Source organism: Engystomops pustulosus, chromosome 5, assembly GCF_040894005.1.
Source record: "Engystomops pustulosus chromosome 5, aEngPut4.maternal, whole genome shotgun sequence".
Lineage (NCBI taxonomy): Eukaryota > Metazoa > Chordata > Amphibia > Anura > Leptodactylidae > Engystomops > Engystomops pustulosus.
In genome coordinates, this window is record NC_092415.1 from 34,809,972 (window position 1) to 34,829,744 (window position 19,773).

Here is a 19,773-nt window from a genome sequence, read left to right on the forward strand (position 1 = left end):
GACAAATTGTATCCTTAGAAAGTACAATTTGTCCCGCACTGGACCTCATATAACTCTGTAAACTGAAAAAAGAAAAATATGGCTTATGGAAGGAGGGGAGTGAAAAATGGAGATGCAAAAACCCTAGAAAAACCTGGTTCATAAAGAGTTAAGAGTTTAGAAATCTTTCTTTAAAATGTAAAAGTGTGCTTTCATTAATTCATGGACTTGTTACATTTTGCCAGGCTGAAGGATAATTATTTATACATTCACTAATGAGAGGGTCCTTGGTAACTTATGAACACTTTAGCTAACACAATGTACTAGAGATCATTTCTATATGATTAACAGTTTAATTGTTGAAGAAAATCTATAAACACTGTTTGATAAGCAGGGAGCATCACTTCAAGGTCGATTTTATGGTGCAAACTCATAGGGAGGGATTCATTTTATCTTATCTACTAGTTTCCTGATAAAGAAGGCACATGAATTTCCATCTCCCGAAATTTTTTGCCATGCTACGGCCTGCATGCTACAATGGGTGTGTCGAAGGGAGGGGGGAAAGGGCAGTCGTAGGGCAGTCAATCTCCTGGCCAGCCACAATTACTATATTCTCTGCTGGAAAATCAGTGGAGACTATAACAATAAACTTGGTCAGTACCGATCTGGTGAAGAGGTCAGAATACGCTCACAGGACCGCATCGGGGATTCTAAATTCCAGTCTTAATGGATTCTCCCCATTGTGCTTAAAATTGTGACTTCTTCCCACAGCAGGAAAGTTTGTCTTCATTTTTTGGACTTCTTTGACAGCATGTGCTACCTTTGTTTCTAAAGTTGTGTTGGGGTGGCAATATGCATATAGGTTGCTTGTGGCATACTGTTTATAATGTGCTCCCTCTGTTATGCCATGCCATGCCAGTCAGTTGGCCATTTTACTCTGGTTACACCACCTGAACTACCAAAAAAATTATCCCCTTGGAATTCTGTGGGTTGTAGCTGCCATAAATTTAAAAACAGAGATAAATGGGCCTAAACTTTAGGTTCATTATCTCCCAGACGTGTTGCTTGATGGGCTGCAGAGCTGCCAATAAGACAACTAGGCATAGCTGTGATTGGTCTATTTGTGAGAGTTTTTTTCTATCATCTTATGTTATAGCTGAAAAACTAGAAACATTGATTCCAGGAATGTTTTATAAAATCTAAAATTTACTTTCATAGCGATGGGAGCTTGTTACATTTTGACAGACTAAGGTGTAATTTTTTACACATTTACTGGTAACTAGTTGACTTTGGTCTTCAGTGAGCAGGACCCCAGTAACCTATGAACACCTAGCACAAAAGTTCCTTATTCATTCATATATGTCTAGCTATGTTATGGGTGACGAACTTATATAAATACTGCTCCATGACCGAGCAGCAGCACTTCAAGGTGAATTTCTTTGTCCATACTTAACACTCTTAAAATGGAGATTTCTTCAGGGCAAATGAAGGCAGAAGTAGACGATGGGAAAGTTTGTCTAAAAAGGTGTTTGGGCTTTTTCGACAGTGTTTGTTTCCTTGTTGGTTGCATCATTGGTGCTGGAATATTTGTTTCTCCTAAAGGGGTCTTGGAATACTGTCAGCTTAATGTTGGGGTGGCTCTGTGTATATGGGCTGCCTGTGGCATGGTGTGTATAATGTGCTCCCTCTGTTATGCCGAGCTGGGCACATCATTGCCATTTTCTGGAGGTGAATACTATCACGTTAAGCGAGGACTTGGATCTCTGCCGGCTTTCGTAACCATCTGGACTTTAATTTTGTTTATAAGACCTGCGTCCAATGCAGCACGAGCCTTGATCTTTGCTGAATATATCAGCCAGCCATTTTATTCTGGTTGCCCACCACCTGATCTACTCAAGAAAATATTAGCTATTGGAATTTTGTGGGTTCTAGGTGTCATAAATTCAAAAAGTATCAAGATGTCCACCTGGGTTCAGAACATTTTCACAGTCCTTAAAATGATGTCCTTGACTCTTATCATTGTTTATGGAATGATTGAGCTTGGCAGTAACCCAAAGGCTTCAGAACCATTTAGAAATGCTTTTGATTCAGAAGTCCCAAATGCAGTTCAGACTGCGGAGTCTTTCTTTCAAGGCCGTTATGCATATGGAGGATGGAACTACCTAAACTACATGGCTGGTATGTACCTTTATCCCCCTTTATACCACCTGATCACTACTTTGCTATACAAATGTGGTCTAACTTAATATACCTGTTAAATCTGTGCATGCAACATCCTTTGTCCTTGAAGTATGGCTGGGAATTCGCTGATGGATGAATTGTGGTCCTTGCTAGTCTGAACACTTGATTAATTTCCTGTCTCTTGTGAACTCTGTTATTGGGAGAATATCTGATCAATGTCATTTCTGCCCTGCCTGGTGTCAGAAAAAGAATCAAATCATCTTAAAAACCAGGGCTCTGGCATCTCATGAAAGGTTTTGTTGTCTATTGATTGTTGCCTGCTATAATCTTGTACAAAGTTAGCTAGTGTGCCCACTGTACTTTGGTATCATTGATGCTTTTGCCTGATTTGCTGACTATTCACTTACTTAGTGATTCTGTACTGCATTGTCCTTTTGGTGACCCATATTTGGTGACATCCCATTGTGTTTGTATTGTCTTGTCTTTGTCAATGGTTTCACTGTTTTATGATAAAGGAAGGGAACGTTAACTAGTTGTCTCCTACTGCTTAGGGTATGTAGGGCAAGTAGGCAGCTTTGACAGGGGTTGGCCTCAGGGCCCACTGTCTTTGTTCCTTGTCTCTGTATAACAATACTAGAAACAATGTATGATTGAGTGTATATATATATAAAGGATTAACAATTTGGATTTGGTTCAGTCTCACGGCAGCTGCAAAACCTGGCAATCACCAATATATGCATCAGTTATCTCCTCTAATTATAGTTTTCAGTCCAATTCCTTATAAAAGAAAGTCAAATACAACAAGACTACATTAATGAAGTTCTATAAGTGCTTCTCCCCCATACTGGGGTTTATGTTTCATGTCATATGAGTTTTTTGTCCTACCCAAAGGCTTACAGTACAGTACATAACAATTCTCAAAAGTTTGCTAATACAGATCATTTGTTTGTCATCAAAATAGATGTGGTAACCTATAGAAATATAGGTATTAAAGGAAATCTACCATCAAAATCCATCACGATAAACCAGGGACACTTACATATAGATCCAGGCTTTGTAATTGTGGTCATCTTCTTATATTGCATTTCGATCATATAATTAGACTTTATTTTACATTTTCAAGAGCAGAAGTTCACCCCATAAAATAAGCGTAATCCAGCCCCGCAATATACTGCATAAATATAGATGAAACGTCGGCTGTATAACCACAGCCATGTAAGACACGAGTGTAATGAAAATACAAGCCGGCCGGGGTCTCTATCACTACTACACATTAATCTTTGGAAAGTATCATGGAAGAAATCATAGAAGGCTTCCTGTGACCATTTAGTCCGGATTCTTTGACCTGCACAGCCCTTTTCCGGCACAGACCTTCTGCTACCCGCTGCTACTGTGGCCCTGGAAGAGTGTCCTCTGACCATCAGTCGTTGCGAGGCCTCTCCTCTGCGCCTAAATCCCCCGCTCCGCCGCTCACACCGTACCCGGGGTCCGGATCCAATCCTGGCAACCCCCGAAAAAACAGAAAATCCTCTCCGGCCTCTAAGCGCCGCACCGACCACGGCACGCCATTCAGAACCGCTTAGAAGGTGCTAGCGGCGGGGTGAAGGAGCATTCCGTCCCAGCATTGACGTTCTTGCTCCATGCTCCAGCTGGGATCGCCTCGTGGAGAACGCGGTGGAGCAGAGCAGGGAGGAGGAGGAGAGTCGGAGCACGGCGTGATCACGTCATCACGTCATGCCGCTGCACCCATTGTAGCCATATTCTTTTTTAACCAAAATTAGAATGTCATGCTGTCAACATGGACTGGACGTTTCTATAAAAACAAACAAAAAAGTCACTGCAACTTAAATCTATAAGAGCTACTGAATTTTATATATGGGGTTAAAGTCCCTTGTTAAAGGGAGCCTGTCATCAGGTTTTAACCTAGCAACCTAATGACAAGTTCACGTAGCTTATAACCCCCACACAGAAAACATGTTTTCCCCAAAAAACTCCCTGACTAAATCTACCTGGCTCATTTCCAAACAGGTAACAAATTCATGGGAGTGTCGCCTGTATTTTTTAAATCTCACACAAATTTGTCACCTGGTTCTGGACATGCGCACCGTGGTAATTCTTTGGATAGTTATTCTTTGTGTCTGTGGCTTCACACATTGGGGCACATTTACTTACCCGGCCCTGTCGCGAACCATTGGCATGTTCTCAGTTGAGGATTCGGGTCTTCCAGCGATTCACTAAGGTAGTGCCCCCGATGTCCACCAGGTGTCGCTGCTGCGCTGAAGTCCGGCGGAGTTCACCGGAGTTCATCATCCTATGCTGGGTGCAGGTAAGCGCGTGTCAAGCGACATTTAAAAAAAAAAATACCACGGTTTTCCGAATCCGTCGGGTTTTCCGACGGCCACGCCCCTCGATTTCCGTTGCGTGCATGCCGCCACCGATGCACCACAATCCGATCGCGTACGCCAAAAACCCGGGGCAATTCAGGGAAAAACGGCAGAAGTCGGTAATATTCGGGAAACCCGACGAAAAATAGCGATTTGGGCCCTTAGTAAATGACCCACATCATCTTTCCTGTTTCTTTAAGCTTTCAATACTCATGCTTTAATCTAAAGATGAACACATAAAAGAAACACCGATTACACATTGCATTTTAACAAAAAAAAAATTCCTGCATTAAACATAACAAGACAGTGCAGTATATATTAGGTTATTCAATATTTCTTATTACATAACCTGATATATTTGCACACAGTGTTTGTGACACCTTTTTGACGGTAAAGACAGTAAATGCTGCTGTAAACACTGTGAAACCAATCAGAAAGAAAATCTTAAAAGCATAAAAACAAATGAAAAAACAATGAAAACAACTAAAAATGCAGTCAATAGCATAGAGATGATAATCTCTGCTCCACATAAAAGCTTTTAATTCCTGACATGGAAATATAGAAAATATGAGGCTGGAAGACAAAATAAATATATACAAGTACTGGCAATTTTTTAAAGTGCAAAACAAACAATTTTTTTTAGAGTTTTACATTTCCATTTTAGCCTGTAATAATTCATTTTTAAATTCAATAGGATTTGGGATTTGTAGCTTTTGCACACCAGTTTTGCTATTTTGTCATATTACACATTACAGCTAGTATTTCTAGTTACTTGTTAGTATAACTGGAAGCTCCTGCGTGTTAAACTAACCCTAGAAGAACACCTTCATCTTCTAGAAGGTGCTAAATATCTAGTTATAATATTAATAAACCAGAAAACTGCCTACAATCTGCTTTTGACCAGAATTTGGTATCATTATTACATATTATCCATATTGTCCAGTAGAGAATAACACTCCATTTCTCCCCATATAATAATACAAACTGTCTCCTGGTCTCTAAAAATGTCTCTTCGAAAGTTTATTTTAGGGGGCGATAATTTGGCCAGGTCATTTTCAACTTTACTTTCAAAGCACCCTGGAGGTTAAGCACACTGGTAGCCAGACTGGAGGCACAAGATTACATTGGTTGTGGCTTCCTGTATAGTTTTTGAGCACTCAGTAAGATCCCTGATATCCATGGACCATATGACATGGCAGCCTCCTTCTCAAAGATTTCTATTGTCCACTTCATTTTCTCAAGGCTCATCCTGCCAGATTGATCTCCTTCTGCTCCTCAAATGGTCTAACCCAATCATTTATATTATTTCTGTCTGTGTCTATTGTTTCTAATATTTTGGGTTGAGTTTACTCATAACAGCCATTTTTCCAAAACAGCTAGAAAATTAAGTCAATTCAGCCTCTTGACTCCATTGTTAAAGAAAGGAGCATTGAACTTTGGACATTTGTGGACATTTGATTATTTCCTCTATACAAAGTCAGCCACTTCTTAATTTATTTTAGTTTAACTTGCATTAAACTATAGTGTTTTGTTATATACATTCTGTATTTATATAGAACTTTAGAAAGGGTAAATGAACGCTGAGAGACATTTCTAACTACAGAGAAGCTAGTAATTTTTCACAGCTATAGCAGAAATTGTTTTGAAGAGAGAAAAACAGAGCTGTATGACAGGTGCTGTTTGGAAAGTTGTTTACCACTTTGGAAACTTTCCAGAGTAGAGTATTATGAGTACTCAACGTAAGTCTATAGGAGAATGCTTTGTTTGTGCTGAAATAGAAGTTATATAAAGAGAACAGTTCCAGTCTCTAGTGTCATGCAGTTAGGAAGTAGAGCTTGGAGGAGACAACTGCCAGTCTACCTGAACAACCAGATGAAGAAGCTGTGATGGGGATACCATTGACGCTGGGCTCCTAGACTTTGGCCAGGGTACCGGCCTTCAGAGAAAGAGAAGGGCAGCTATCGGAGGCCTATCTTCAACATAGAACACTTCTTCTGTCAGGGAGGAGATTGGAGAGGTCTGCCCTGTGCTTTGATTGTATTGCTTTGCACCTTAATTTCTTCAGTAAAGATGGTAACCCGTCACTGCAGTTACTATTACTGACAGCTTCATGTTTCTTTTATATTTTGAATCTATACCTCATTTGATTCCTTATTGTGACTCAGATTGTAGGACTTTTCATTGTATTTGTTTTATACTTCCAATCTCTACCTGTCTTCTGGATTTACTAGTATTTGCCAACTGCAAGTTCTCCCATTCCCTTTTCAGGATCATTCAGGCTCTTTTAGCAGGATGCAAATATCCTTATCAGGGTGGTTTATATTCTGCAGAAATGGTCTGTGCTGAGTCACTTCACCATGACTTGCCTAGTTTGACAACTTGCGTCAAATCTGGTTGTGAATGGAGCTTATGCTAAATTGGTTTCAGATATATTATAATAGTATAAATACCATGAGGACACAAATACTATTGTAGTGACACAGAGAGTGGTCTCTACTTAAAGGAAACCTACCAGTTAGAATGGCAGGGGTAAGCAGTAAGTACCGAGCACCAGCTCAGGGTGAGCTGGTGCCGGTACTTAGTTTCGTTAGTGTTAATAACCGCTGTATCGCGGTTTTACCGCACGCAACGTCTCCGGCATTTCCTATGTAGATGAGCGAACGATCGTGCCCACGCAGCGCCGAAGCCTCTTCTGCTCTAAAGTTTAAACAGTGTTAAAACCGCGATACAGCGGTTATTAACACTAACGAAACTAAGCACCGGCACCAGCTCACCCTGAGCTGGTGCTCGGTACTTACTGCTTACCCCTACCATTCTAAATGGTAGGTTTCCTTTAATGTACTCTAGTTAACCCCTGCACTGTTGCTTAAGGGAGACTGAACAATAAACAAACTTTAAGTTTGATCCTACTATTTCCAGTATGTCCTCCCTCCTATTTAACATTAGACGGGGCAATTTGTGCCAATGGGATCCTTACAGCTGTGAAGCCCCCTTCTTGCTTCATGTCTGTTACCCCAAGAGGTGTGGGAGAGTGTTATCTGACCACCCAGCTAGGCCTCAACATTGACGCCATTTTCCTCCTGTACTGTTATTGCCCATTACCTGGAAGGCCTGTGGCACTATGAAGAACAAAGTCCAAACAAAGTGTTTGAATCTACTTCCATAGTACTGCTCCAGTAATCTGGAACACAGGAAGTCAACTTTAAAAAAAAAAATAATTAGGATTTCATTTGAAAAACTAGAAATAAATTATCATTTTTAAATCTTTTCTTTCCAGAAATCTATTACGTCATCTTAGGTGTGCTTTCATGTTACATTTTGCCAGACTGAGACGTATTTCTTTACACATTTACTATTAATTAGTTGACTTTGGTCGCCATAGAGAGGGACCACAGTAACCTATGAACACCTCATAAACTCTTCCTGAGTTCTTCCCTATATAAATAGGTGATTACATTTTATGAGTGCTGTTAAGTGAACAAGCATCCACATCAGAGAGGATTTCCTTTTGCGTAGAGATTATATAAGTAAAGACGGACTTGAAATGGAGAGTCTTTCACAGCAGAATACGGTAAAGGAAGATGGTGGAAGAGTCTTTCTGAAGAGGCACTTAGGCTTTTTCGACAGTGTGTGTTTCCTTGCTGGTACCATAATTGGTGCTGGAATATTTGTTTCTCCTAAAGGGGTCCTGGAATTCTCTCAGCTTAATGTTGGGGTGGCTCTGTGTATATGGGCTGCCTGTGGCGTGGTGTGTATAATGTGCTGCCTCTGTTATGCCGAGCTGGGCACATCGTTGCCATTTGCTGGTGGTGAATACTATCACGTTAAGCGAGGACTTGGACCTCTGCCGGCTTTCATAACTATCTGGACTTTAATGTTGTTGATAAGACCTTCATCCAATGCAGCACGAGCCTTGATCTTTGCGGAATATATCAGCCGGCCATTTTACTCCGGTTGCCCACCACCTGATCTACTCAAGAAAATATTAGCTCTTGGTATACTGTGGGTGTTATGTATCATAAATTCAAAAAGTATCAAGATTGCTACCTGGGTTCAGAACATATTCACACTTCTTAAAATGATGTCCTTGACTCTTATCATTGTCTATGGATTGATTGAGCTTGGGAGTAACCCAAAAGCTTCAGAACCATTTAAAAATGCATTTGATTCAGAAGTCCCAAATGCAGCTCAGACTGCGGAGTCTTTCTTTTAAGGCTTGTATGCATATGGAGGATGGAACTTCCTCAACTACATGGCTGGTATGTACCTTTAATTATTTTTTAAAAATTTTTTAAAAATCTTACCAAAAATTCTAATACGATAACATCTCCTAACAAATAAAATAAAACAAATGTACAGCTGTTTCTTTGCCATCCTCCTCAGTGTAATCTATTCATGCAGTAGCTGTCTCCCCTGGCTGAGCTGATTATTGCTGTAAGACCATTGCTTGTTTACATAAAGGATATGGTTTCACCCACGGGAGGGACTGCAGCTCCCTGCTCACTCTGGATGGAGGAGGAGGTCATGTGACAGTTCTCTCTGTGTAGCTACCACGAGAACTGTGTCTGTGCTGATCTGTGGATCTAAAGGTCTACTACATAGAAATGTGAGGTAAAATATCTCCCCTTTAAGTCCCTTCACAGTCTTTAATGCACATAACTTTCTCTGTCTCTATCTGCATCTCAAGCAGTGTCATACACTCCTGAGCAGCCACCCCTGCACCTTCTACTTTCACAGAAGTTTTCTACACAGCAGGGAAGTTTCACTGCTGGTTTCTACTGATTATTACCTGCTCCATGCTCCTCCATGTGGTGAAAGTTGCCAGGCTAGTCACCATAATCATCCTATATTTACACTATTCAGTGTTCAGTAGATTTTCCAGTTTGAATCTCAGTGGATTTACTGAAAAATTACTTAAAGGGAATCTACTATCAGGATTAAGGATTGTAAATCAAGCACACAGACATGCTGGTGTGAGCCCCTCTAGCAGTGTCTTCTCTAGTTTAATCTTCTTATGCCCTGGTTTAAAAAAAAAGCATTAAAAAATTATTTAAATGAGGGGCCTGAGAGACTCCAAGCCCCATGAACACATACTCCAAGCCCCTTGGGCTCATTTGCATAATTTGAAAAAGCCTTTGATTTTGTAAAAAACAGGGCATAGGAAACTTAAAGAGGAACAGATCACTTAAAGAGGGGGCACACACCTGTATGTCAGTGTGTTTGGTTACAATCCTTCATTCTGGTGGTAGATGTCCTTTAATGAGAGAACTCCTCATCATAGGAACTGTAGGCAACCTAAATTTGACTCGGCTTCAGGGCTGAGGAAAGACAGTAAGAGGTTAGTCTTCGTGGAAAGAAAAAGGGGGCGAGGAACACATTATTGTTCTGTTTTTAAAGGTGGAAAGTTATGACACTTTGGTAAAAATCACTATGAAATTGGAGTTACACTTTAGGCCCAAAATGTTTAGATTTACTGGTCATACTTGACTGGTGCAATTAAGTCCAACAGATAAAGAAGGTTCTCTCACTAGAAAAATAAAAAATACAAAAAATTGGAATTGTACATTTTTTTATTTATCTCCAAAGTGTATTGTTAATTTGTAAAATTGATTAAACATAAAAATATAAATCAAGTATCTTAATGATCCATAGAATAAAGGAAATGTTTTATTTGGCAAGAAATGTAAATGTTGAAATCAATGCCATATTTTTTAAATATTTTATATAAAAGTTACAAACACCCCAAAATGGTGTACCGTAATTGAAAAGAAAAACCTCACAAAAATCAGTCACTTCTTTGGCCACCTTAGCAGAAAAAAATATCTTTATTATTTGTACAATGCCATATTCAAAGCCCCAAAATCACTACAAGGAAAACATTTTTAAATCGCTGATTTTTTTTTGCCATTTTGAAAGCCATAGAATATGTGATCAAAGTCCTACAGCTCTGAAAATGGTATCAATGATAACACAGGCTCATCCTGCAGTACATTACATCTTGCCAAGCTTTATTCACAACAGTATGAAAATGTTGGGGTTGCCGTGCACTTGTTTTATAAAAAGTGTGATCTTACTGACCCTAAGAATAAAGGTGAGTCAATTGCTCACAATCACCACAGTATTTGGCAAAGAACATTCAATAGTGTCAGGATCAGGGGAAGTGGACTGAACCACAGCGAGTGCTAACGTAAGCTGACACATGGGAGCAGAGTCTTTTATGGAAGGAGGGGAGTGAAAAATGGAGATGCAAAAACCCTAGAAAAACCTGGTTCCTCAAGAGTTAAGGGTTTAGTATTGATTTCAGAAACCTTTTTTTTAAATGTAAAAGTGTGCTTTCATTAATTCATGGACTTGTTACATTTTGCCAGGCTGAAGGATAATTCTTTATACATTCACTAATGAGAGGGTCCTTGGTAACTTATGAACACTTTAGCTAACACAATGTACTAGAGATCATTTCTATATGATTAACAGTAGAGATGAGCGAACACTAAAATGCTCGGGTACTCGTTATTCGAGACGAACTTTTCCCGATGCTCGAGTGCTCGTCTCGAATAACGAACCCCATTGAAGTCAATGGGAGACTCGAGCATTTTTCAAGGGGACCAAGGCTCTGCACAGGGAAGCTTGGCCAAACACCTGGGAACCTCAGAAAAGGATGGAAACACCACGGAAATGGACAGGAAACAGCAGGGGCAGCATGCATGGATGCCTCTGAGGCTGCTTAATCGCACCATTATGCCAAAATTATGGGCAACAGCATGGCCATGACAGAGTGACAGAATGAAGCTAGATAGCATCTAAAACATCCAATAATTGACCCTGACACTATAGGGGACGGCATGCAGAGGCAGCGGCAGCAGGCTAGAGAGTGTCATGGCGACATACCCTAAATGGACTCAGGCTTCAAACCAATGGGTGGCAGAGAGGAACCAAAGGAGGTGAGCAAGAAGCGCTCAAATAATATCGGTACATGATAAAAGTTTGCCAGTATATTTTGTGGATTACACAGCAGGGTGGCGACAAAGTTAACATGGAAGCCATGAAAACAACCCAAAATTCTGCCTGACACAGCTCGTTTGATAAGGGGACCATGTATGGAGGCAGTGAACTAGTAGTAGATTAAAGGTGCTGCAGTTAAAACTATGTTAGTTGGATCTTGGCATGGAGCTGGCGCTCCGCTGCCAGGCGAGCTTTCGCCAATCCAAGCCCCTGTCTATAGGCTACTCCCCAAACAGCACTTCTAAGAACCTTTTGTATAAGATCAAGTGTAGTAGCGTTCTTATAAGTTTAGGATATGGCGGGTGAGGGGAATGTAAACAGATGCGCAAGAAGCGCTGAAATAATATCCCTAAATGGTAAAAGTTTGCAAGTATATTTTGGGGATTACACAGCAGGGTGGCGACAAAGTTAACAACTTTGATGTGGAATGCCCTGTAATAGCTCTTGGGCGGTGTGCCTTTTATCGCCTAGGCTCAGCAGTTTCAGCACCGCCTGCTGTCGCTTAGCGACGGCACTGCTGCTGTGCCTAGAGCTACCGACTGATGGCGCCATGCCCACGGATGGTAATTCGGAGGAGGAGGAGGTGGAGGAGGGGTGGGAGGAGGTATAGTAGGCCTTTGAGACCTGGACCGAGGTAGGCCCCGCAATTCTCTGCGTCGGCAGTATATGACCAGCCCCAGGGTCAGACTCGGTCCCAGCCTGCACCAAGTTAAGTGTAGTAGCGTTCTTATAAGTTTGGGATATGGCGGGTGAGGGGAATGTAAACAGATGCGCAAGAAGCACATGATGCGCATGGAGCTGGCGTTCCGCTGCCAGGCGAGCTTTCGCCAATCCAAGCCCCTGTCTCTAGGCTACTCCCCAAACAGCACTTCTAAGAACCTTTTGTATAAGATCAAGTGTAGTAGCGTTCTTATAAGTTTAGGATATGCCGGGTGAGGGGAATGTAAACAGATGCGCAAGAAGCGCTGAAATAATATCCCTAAATGGTAAAAGTTTGCCAGTATATTTTGTGGATAACACAGCAGGGTGGCGACAAAGTTAACAACTTTGATGTGGAATCCATGAAAACAACCCAAATTTCTGCCTGACACACCTCGTTTGATAAAGGGACGATGTATGGAGGCAGCTATATGGACGACTTTTGGAGGTAGCAATGGAGACAACGTGTGGAGGCTGCTATGGAGACAATTTAATTTGGATAGTGCCTGTATGTGGCAGTCCCAAACATTTTTCAAACCAGAGGAGCAGGTAGGTGGCCCTCCAGTAAAATGGGATAGATTGAGTGCCTGTATGTGGCAGTCCCAAAAATTGTTCAAACCAGAGGAGCAGGTAGGTGGCCCTGCAGTAAAATGGAATAGATTGAGTGCCTGTATGTGGCAGTCCCAAAAATTGTTCAAACCAGAGGAGCAGGTAGGTGGCCCTGCAGTAAAATGGAATAGATTGAGTGCCTGTATGTGGCAGTCCCAAAAATGTTTCAAACCAGAGGAGCAGGTAGGTGGCCCTCCAGTAAAATGGAATAGATTGAGTGCCTGTATGTGGCAGTCCCAAAAATTGTTCAAACCAGAGGAGCAGGTAGGTGGCCCTGCAGTAAAATGGAATAGATTGAGTGCCTGTATGTGGCAGTCCCAAAAATTTTTTAAAACAGAGGACCGGGTAGGTGGCCCTCCAGAAAAATGGAATAGATTGAGTGCCTGTATGTGGCACTCACAAAAATTGTTTCAAACAGAGGACCGGGTAGGTGGCCCTCCAGAAAAATTAAATGCATGAAGTACTATAGCAAGAGCCAGTGGGCCCTGTCAAAAAATAGCCATTTTCCTCTGCTTTACTGTACAAAGAGGAGGAGAAGGAGGAAAATGAGGAGGAGGAGGAGGAGTGGATCAATTATTCAGGTTGAGCTTCCTTCACCTGGTGGAGATTGGAAATTCTGAGAAATCCAGCCTTTATTCATTTTAATAAGCGTCAGCCTGTCAGCGCTGTCAGTCGACAGGCGTGTACGCTTATCGGTGATGATGCCACCAGCTGCACTGAAAACCCGCTCGGACAAGACGCTAGCGGCAGGGCAGGCAAGAACCTCCAAGGCGTACAGCGCCAGTTCGTGCCACATGTCCAGCTTTGAAACCCAGTAGTTGTAGGGAGCTGTGTGATCATTTAGGACGATGGTATGGTCAGCTACGTACTCCCTCACCATCTTTCTGTAAAGATCAGCCCTACTCTGCCGAGACTGGGGACAGGTGACAGTGTCTTGCTGGGGTGACATAAAGCTGGCAAAAGCCTTGTAAAGCGTACCCTTGCCAGTGCTGGACAAGCTGCCTGCTCGCCTACTCTCCCTCGCTACTTGTCCCGCAGAACTACGCACTCTGCCGCTAGCGCTGTCAGAAGGGAAATACTGTTTCAGCTTGTGCACCAGGGCCTGCTGGTATTCATGCATTCTCACACTCCTTTCCTCTCCAGGGATGAGAGTGGGAAGATTTTGCTTGTACCGTGGGTCCAGGAGAGTGAACACCCAGTAATCGGTGCTGGAATAAATTCTTTGAACGCGAGGGTCACGGGATAGGCAGCCTAGCATGAAATCTGCCATATGCGCCAGAGTACCAACGCGTAAGAATTCACTCCCCTCACTGGCCTGACTGTCCATTTCCTCCTCCTCCAACTCCTCCAACTCCTCTTCTTCTGCCCATACACGCTGAACAGTGAAGGACTCAACAATGGTCCCCTCTTGTGTCTCGCCAACATTCTCCTCCTCTTCCTCCTCATCCTCCTCCACCTCCACCTCCTCCGATATGCGCTGAGAAACAGACCTCAGGGTGCTTTGGCTATCAACAAGGGAATATTCTTCCCCCGTCTCTTGTGACGAGCGCAAAGCTTCCGACTTCATGCTGACCAGAGAGTTTTTCAACAGGCCAAGCAGCGGGATGGTGAGGCTGATGATGGCGGCATCGCCACTGACCATCTGTGTTGACTCCTCAAAGTTACTCAGCACCTGACAGATATCAGACATCCACGTCCACTCCTCATTGTAGACTTGAGGAAGCTGACTGACCTGACTACCAGTTCTGGTGGAAGTTGACATCTGGCAGTCTACAATCGCTCTGCGCTGCTGGTAAACTCTGGATAACATGGTCAGTGTTGAATTCCACCTCGTGGGCACGTCGCACAACAGTCGGTGAGCGGGCAGTTGGAGGCGGCGCTGCGCTGCCCTGAGAGTGGCAGCATCTGGGCTGAACTTCCTGAAATGCGCACAGATGCGGCGCACCTTCGTGAGCAAATCAGACAGATTGGGGTATGTCTTGAGGAAACGCTGCACTATCAGATTTAACACATGGGCCAGGCATGGCACATGTGTCAGTCTGCCGAGTTGCAGAGCCGCCACCAGGTTACGGCCGTTGTCACACACAACCATTCCCGGCTTGAGGTTCAGAGGTGCCAGCCACAGATCAGTCTGCGCCGTGATGCCCTGTAATAGCTCTTGGGCGGTGTGCCTTTTGTCGCCTAGGCTCAGCAGTTTGAGCACCGCCTGCTGTCGCTTAGCGACGGCACTGCTGCTGTGCCTAGAGCTACCGACTGATGGCGCCGTGCCCACGGATGGTAGTTCGGAGGAGGAGGTGGAGGAGGGGTGGGAGGAGGAGGAGGCATAGTAGGCCTGAAACACCTGGACCGGCGTCGGCAGTATATGAGCAGCCCCAGGGTCAGACTCGGTCCCAGCCTCCACCAAGTTAACCCAATGTGCCGTCAGCGATATATAGTGGCCCTGCCCTGCAGCACTCGTCCACGTGTCCGTGGTCAGGTGGACCTTGTCAGAAACGGCGTTGGTCAGGGCACGGATGATGTTGTCTGACACGTGCTGGTGCAGGGCTGGGACGGTACATCGGGAAAAGTAGTGGCGGCTGGGGACCGAATACCGAGGGGCGGCCGCCGCCATGAGGTTGCGAAAGGCCTCGGTCTCTACTAGCCTATAGGGCAGCATCTCCAGGCTAAGCAATCTGGAGATGTGCACATTAAGGGCTTGGGCGTGCGGGTGGGTTGCACTATATTTGCGTTTCCGCTCCAGCGTCTGGGGTATGGAGAGCTGAACGCTGGTGGATGCTGTGGAGGATCGTGGAGGCGACGATGGGGTTTTTGTGCCAGGGTCCTGGGCAGGGGGCTGACTAGCAGCTGACACAGGGGAAGGAGCAGTGGTGTGCACGGCCGGAGGTGAACGGGCTTGTTGCCACTGAGTGGGGTGCTTAGCATTCATATGCCTGCGCATACTGGTGGTAGTTAAGCTAGTAGTGGTGGAACCCCTGCTGAGCCTGGTTTGGCAAATGTTGCACACCACAGTCCGTCGGTCATCCGGTGTTTCCTTAAAGAACCTCCACACTTCTGAAGATCTAGCCCTCGCCGCAAGAGCCCTCACCACGGGAGCTTCACTAGTTGACAGTGGCGCTGATGCACCAGCTCTGGCCCTGCCTCTCCGTCTGGCCCCACCACTGCCTCTTCCAACCTGTTCAGGTCGAGGACTCTCCTCCGTCTCAGAAGCACTGTGTTCACCCGGCCTCTCAACCCAGCTTGGGTCTGTCACCTCATCATCCTCCGATCCCTCAGTCTGCTCCCCCCTCGGACTTCCTGCCCTGACAACAACTTCCCCACTGTCTGACAACCGTGTCTCCTCATCGTCGGACACCTCTTTACACACTTCCACTACGTCAAGAAGGTCATCATCACCCACAGACTGTGACTGGTGGAAAACCTGGGCATCGGAAAATTGCTCATCAGCAACCGGACAAGTGGTTTGTGACTGTGGGAAGGGTCCAGAAAACAGTTCCTCAGAGTATGCCGGTTCAAATGGCAAATTTTGCTGGGAGGGGGCAGACTGGGGGGGAGGAGGCTGAGGTGCAGGAGCTGGAGGAGTGCCGATTTCGGTGACATGGGTGGACTGCGTGGAAGACTGACTGGTGGACAAATTGCTCGAAGCATTGTCGGCAATCCACGACATCACCTGTTCGCACTGTTCTGGCCTCAACAGTGCTCTACCACGAGTCCCAGTAACTTCAGACATGAACCTAGGGAGTGTAGCTCTGCGGCGTTCCCCTGCTCCCTCATCAGCAGGTGGTGTCTCACCCCGCCCAGGACCACGGCCTCTGACCCCTGCAGTAGTTGGACGCCCACGTCCCCGCCCTCGTCCTCTACCCCTAGCCCTCGGGTTAAACATTTTTAAAATGAGAGTTATAACTTTTTTTTTTTTTTTACTTCTTTTTGTTTTTTTTGGTGTTTTTTTGTGTTTTTTTTTTTTTTTTGTGTTTTTTGTTTTTTTTTGAGTTTTTAAAACCAAACAATCCTATCCTATTGCTATGGCTATTTTCTAGCCAAGTATCAAAGGAAGCACACTACTATGCCAGATGAGATGACACTGAGTTATTGCCTAATAGAAATCCAACCCCTACTGAATTTTGCCACTTCGGCCTTTGCTATGGATATGTGCGCCACTAAGCGCAGAACACAGCGGTCGCAAGTCTCACTACAAATTGCTCAGAATTGGCAAGTACATGCACTGCAGAAACTACAGCCACCAGCAGATCAACCAGAAATCAAATATATAGAACGCTACTGTAGGCTTCAAGAAGCTGTTTGTATTCTCCTCTGGCTATTTTCTAGCCAAGTATCAAAGGAAGCACACTACTATGCCAGATGAGATGACACTGAGTTATTGCCTAATAGAAATCCAACCCCTACTGAATTTTGCCACTTCGGCCTTTGCTATGGATATGTGCGCCACTAAGCGCAGAACACAGCGGTCGCAAGTCTCACTACAAATTGCTCAGAATTGGCAAGTACATGCACTGCAGAAACTACAGCCACCAGCAGATCAACCAGAAATCAAATATATAGAACGCTACTGTAGGCTTCAAGAAGCTGTTTGTATTCTCCTCTGGCTATTTTCTAGCCAAGTATCAAAGGAAGCACACTACTATGCCAGATGAGATGACACTGAGTTATTGCCTAATAGAAATCCAACCCCTACTGAATTTTGCCACTTCGGCCTTTGCTATGGATATGTGCGCCACTAAGCGCAGAACACAGCGGTCGCAAGTCTCACTACAAATTGCTCAGAATTGGCAAGTACATGCACTGCAGAAACTACAGCCACCAGCAGATCAACCAGAAATCAAATATATAGAACGCTACTGTAGGCTTCAAGAAGCTGTTTGTATTCTCCTATGGCTATTTTCTAGCCAAGTATCAAAGGAAGCACACTACTATGCCAGATGAGATGACACTGAGTTATTGCCTAATAGAAATCCAACCCCTACTGAATTTTGCCACTTCGGCCTTTGCTATGGATATGTGCGCCACTAAGCGCAGAACACAGCGGTCGCAAGTCTCACTACAAATTGCTCAGAATTGGCAAGTACATGCACTGCAGAAACTACAGCCACCAGCAGATCAACCAGAAATCAAATATATAGAACGCTACTGTAGGCTTCAAGAAGCTGTTTGTATTCTCCTATGGCTATTTTCTAGCCAAGTATCAAAGGAAGCACACTACTATGCCAGATGAGATGACACTGAGTTATTGCCTAATAGAAATCCAACCCCTACTGAATTTTCCCACTTCGGTCTTTGCTATGGATATGTGTGCCACTAAGAGCTAAACACAACGGTAGCAAGTCCCCCTGCTAATTCCTCACAAAATGGTAAAAGATGCAAATTAAAATAAAAAAAGTAGAACGTTATTGTAGCCCTAAGAAGGGCTGTTGGGTTCTTTGAGAATCACTCCTGCCTAACAGTAAGCTAATAGAACACCCTAACGCTTTCCCTGACCAGCAGCAGCTCTCTCCCTAGCGGCATCCAGAGACAGAATGATCCGAGCAGCGCGGCCAGCGGCTAGTCTATCCCAGGGTCACCTGATCTGGCCAGCCAACCACTGCTATCGACGTGTAAGGGTACCACGTCATGCTGGGTGGAGTGCAGAGTCTCCTGGCTTGTGATTGGCTCTGTTTCTGGCCGCCAAAAAGCAAAACGGCGGGAGCTGCCATTTTCTCGAGCGGGCGAAGTATTCGTCCGAGTAACGAGCAGTTTCGAGTACCCTAATGCTCGACCGAGCATCAAGCTCGGACGAGCATGTTCGCTCATCTCTAATTAACAGTTTAATTGTTGAAGAAAATCTATAAACACTGTTTGATAAGCAGGGAGCATCACTTAAAGGTCGATTTTACTGTGCAAACTCATAGGGAGGGATTCATTTTATCTTCTCTACTAGTTTTCGGAGAAAGAAGGCACATAAATTTCCATCTCCCCAACTTTTTTTGGCATGCTACGACCTGCATGCTACAATGGGTGTGTCGAAGGGAGGGGGGAAAGGGCAGTCTGAGGGCAGTCAATCTCCCGGCCTGCCACAATTACTATATTCTCTGCCGGAAAATTAGTGGAGACTATAGCTGTAAACTTGGTCAGTACCGATCTGGTGAAGAGGTCAGAATTTACTAAGAGGTCGGCGCCTCTTAGTGAATGCGCTCACAGGACTGTGTCGGGGAATCTGAATTCCAGTCTTAATGGATTCTCCCCATTGTGCTTAAAATGGTGACTTCTTCCCAGAGCAGTAAACTTTGTCTAAGTTTTTTGGACTTCTTTGACAGCGTTTGCTACCTTTGTTTCTAAAGTTGTTTTGGGGTGGCAATATGCATATAGGTTGCTTGTGGCATACCGTCTATAATGTGCCCCCTCTGTTTTACTCTGGTTACACCACCTGAACTAATAAAAAATATATCCTCTCTTGGAATTCTGTGGGTTTTAGGTGTCATAAATTCAAAAACAGAGGTGAGTGGGCCTAAACTTTAGGTTCGTTATCTCCCAGACGCTTTGCTTGATTGGCTGCAGAGCTGCCAATAAGACAACTAGGCATGGCTGTGATTAGCCAATTTATGAGATTTTTTTTATATCATCTTGTGTTGTAGCTGAAAATCTAGAAACGCAATGCAATTTCTTTTTAATATTGATTCCAGGAATGTTTTATAAAATCTAAAATTTACTTTCATAGCAATAGGAGCTTGTTACATTTTGACAGACTAAGGTGTAATTTTTTACACATTTACTGGTAACTAGTTGACTTTGGTCTTCAGTGAGTAGGACCCCAGTAACCTATGAACGCCTAGCACAAAAGTTCCTTATTTATTCATATATGTCTAGCTTTGTTATGGGTGACAAACTTATATAAATACTGCTCCATGACCGAGCAGCAGCACTTCAAGGT

General features: G+C 43.9%; 1 protein-coding gene across 2 annotated transcripts in view; it reads left to right on the forward strand.

The window, feature by feature from the left end:
- LOC140132630 (b(0,+)-type amino acid transporter 1-like) overlaps positions 1 to 19,773 on the forward strand; it is a 58,948-nt gene that overhangs the window by 17,485 nt on the left and 21,690 nt on the right. Inside the window, exon 1 of one of the 2 annotated variants that reach the window (XM_072151621.1) lies at positions 1,419 to 2,157. The exons of the other annotated variant lie outside the window; for it this stretch is intronic. Within the exon in view, the coding sequence (XP_072007722.1) occupies positions 1,443 to 2,157 (715 nt within the window). The 5' untranslated portion in view covers positions 1,419 to 1,442. Of the gene's footprint in view, positions 1 to 1,418; positions 2,158 to 19,773 lie in introns of those variants that run through there. 2 annotated transcript variants of the gene reach the window in all.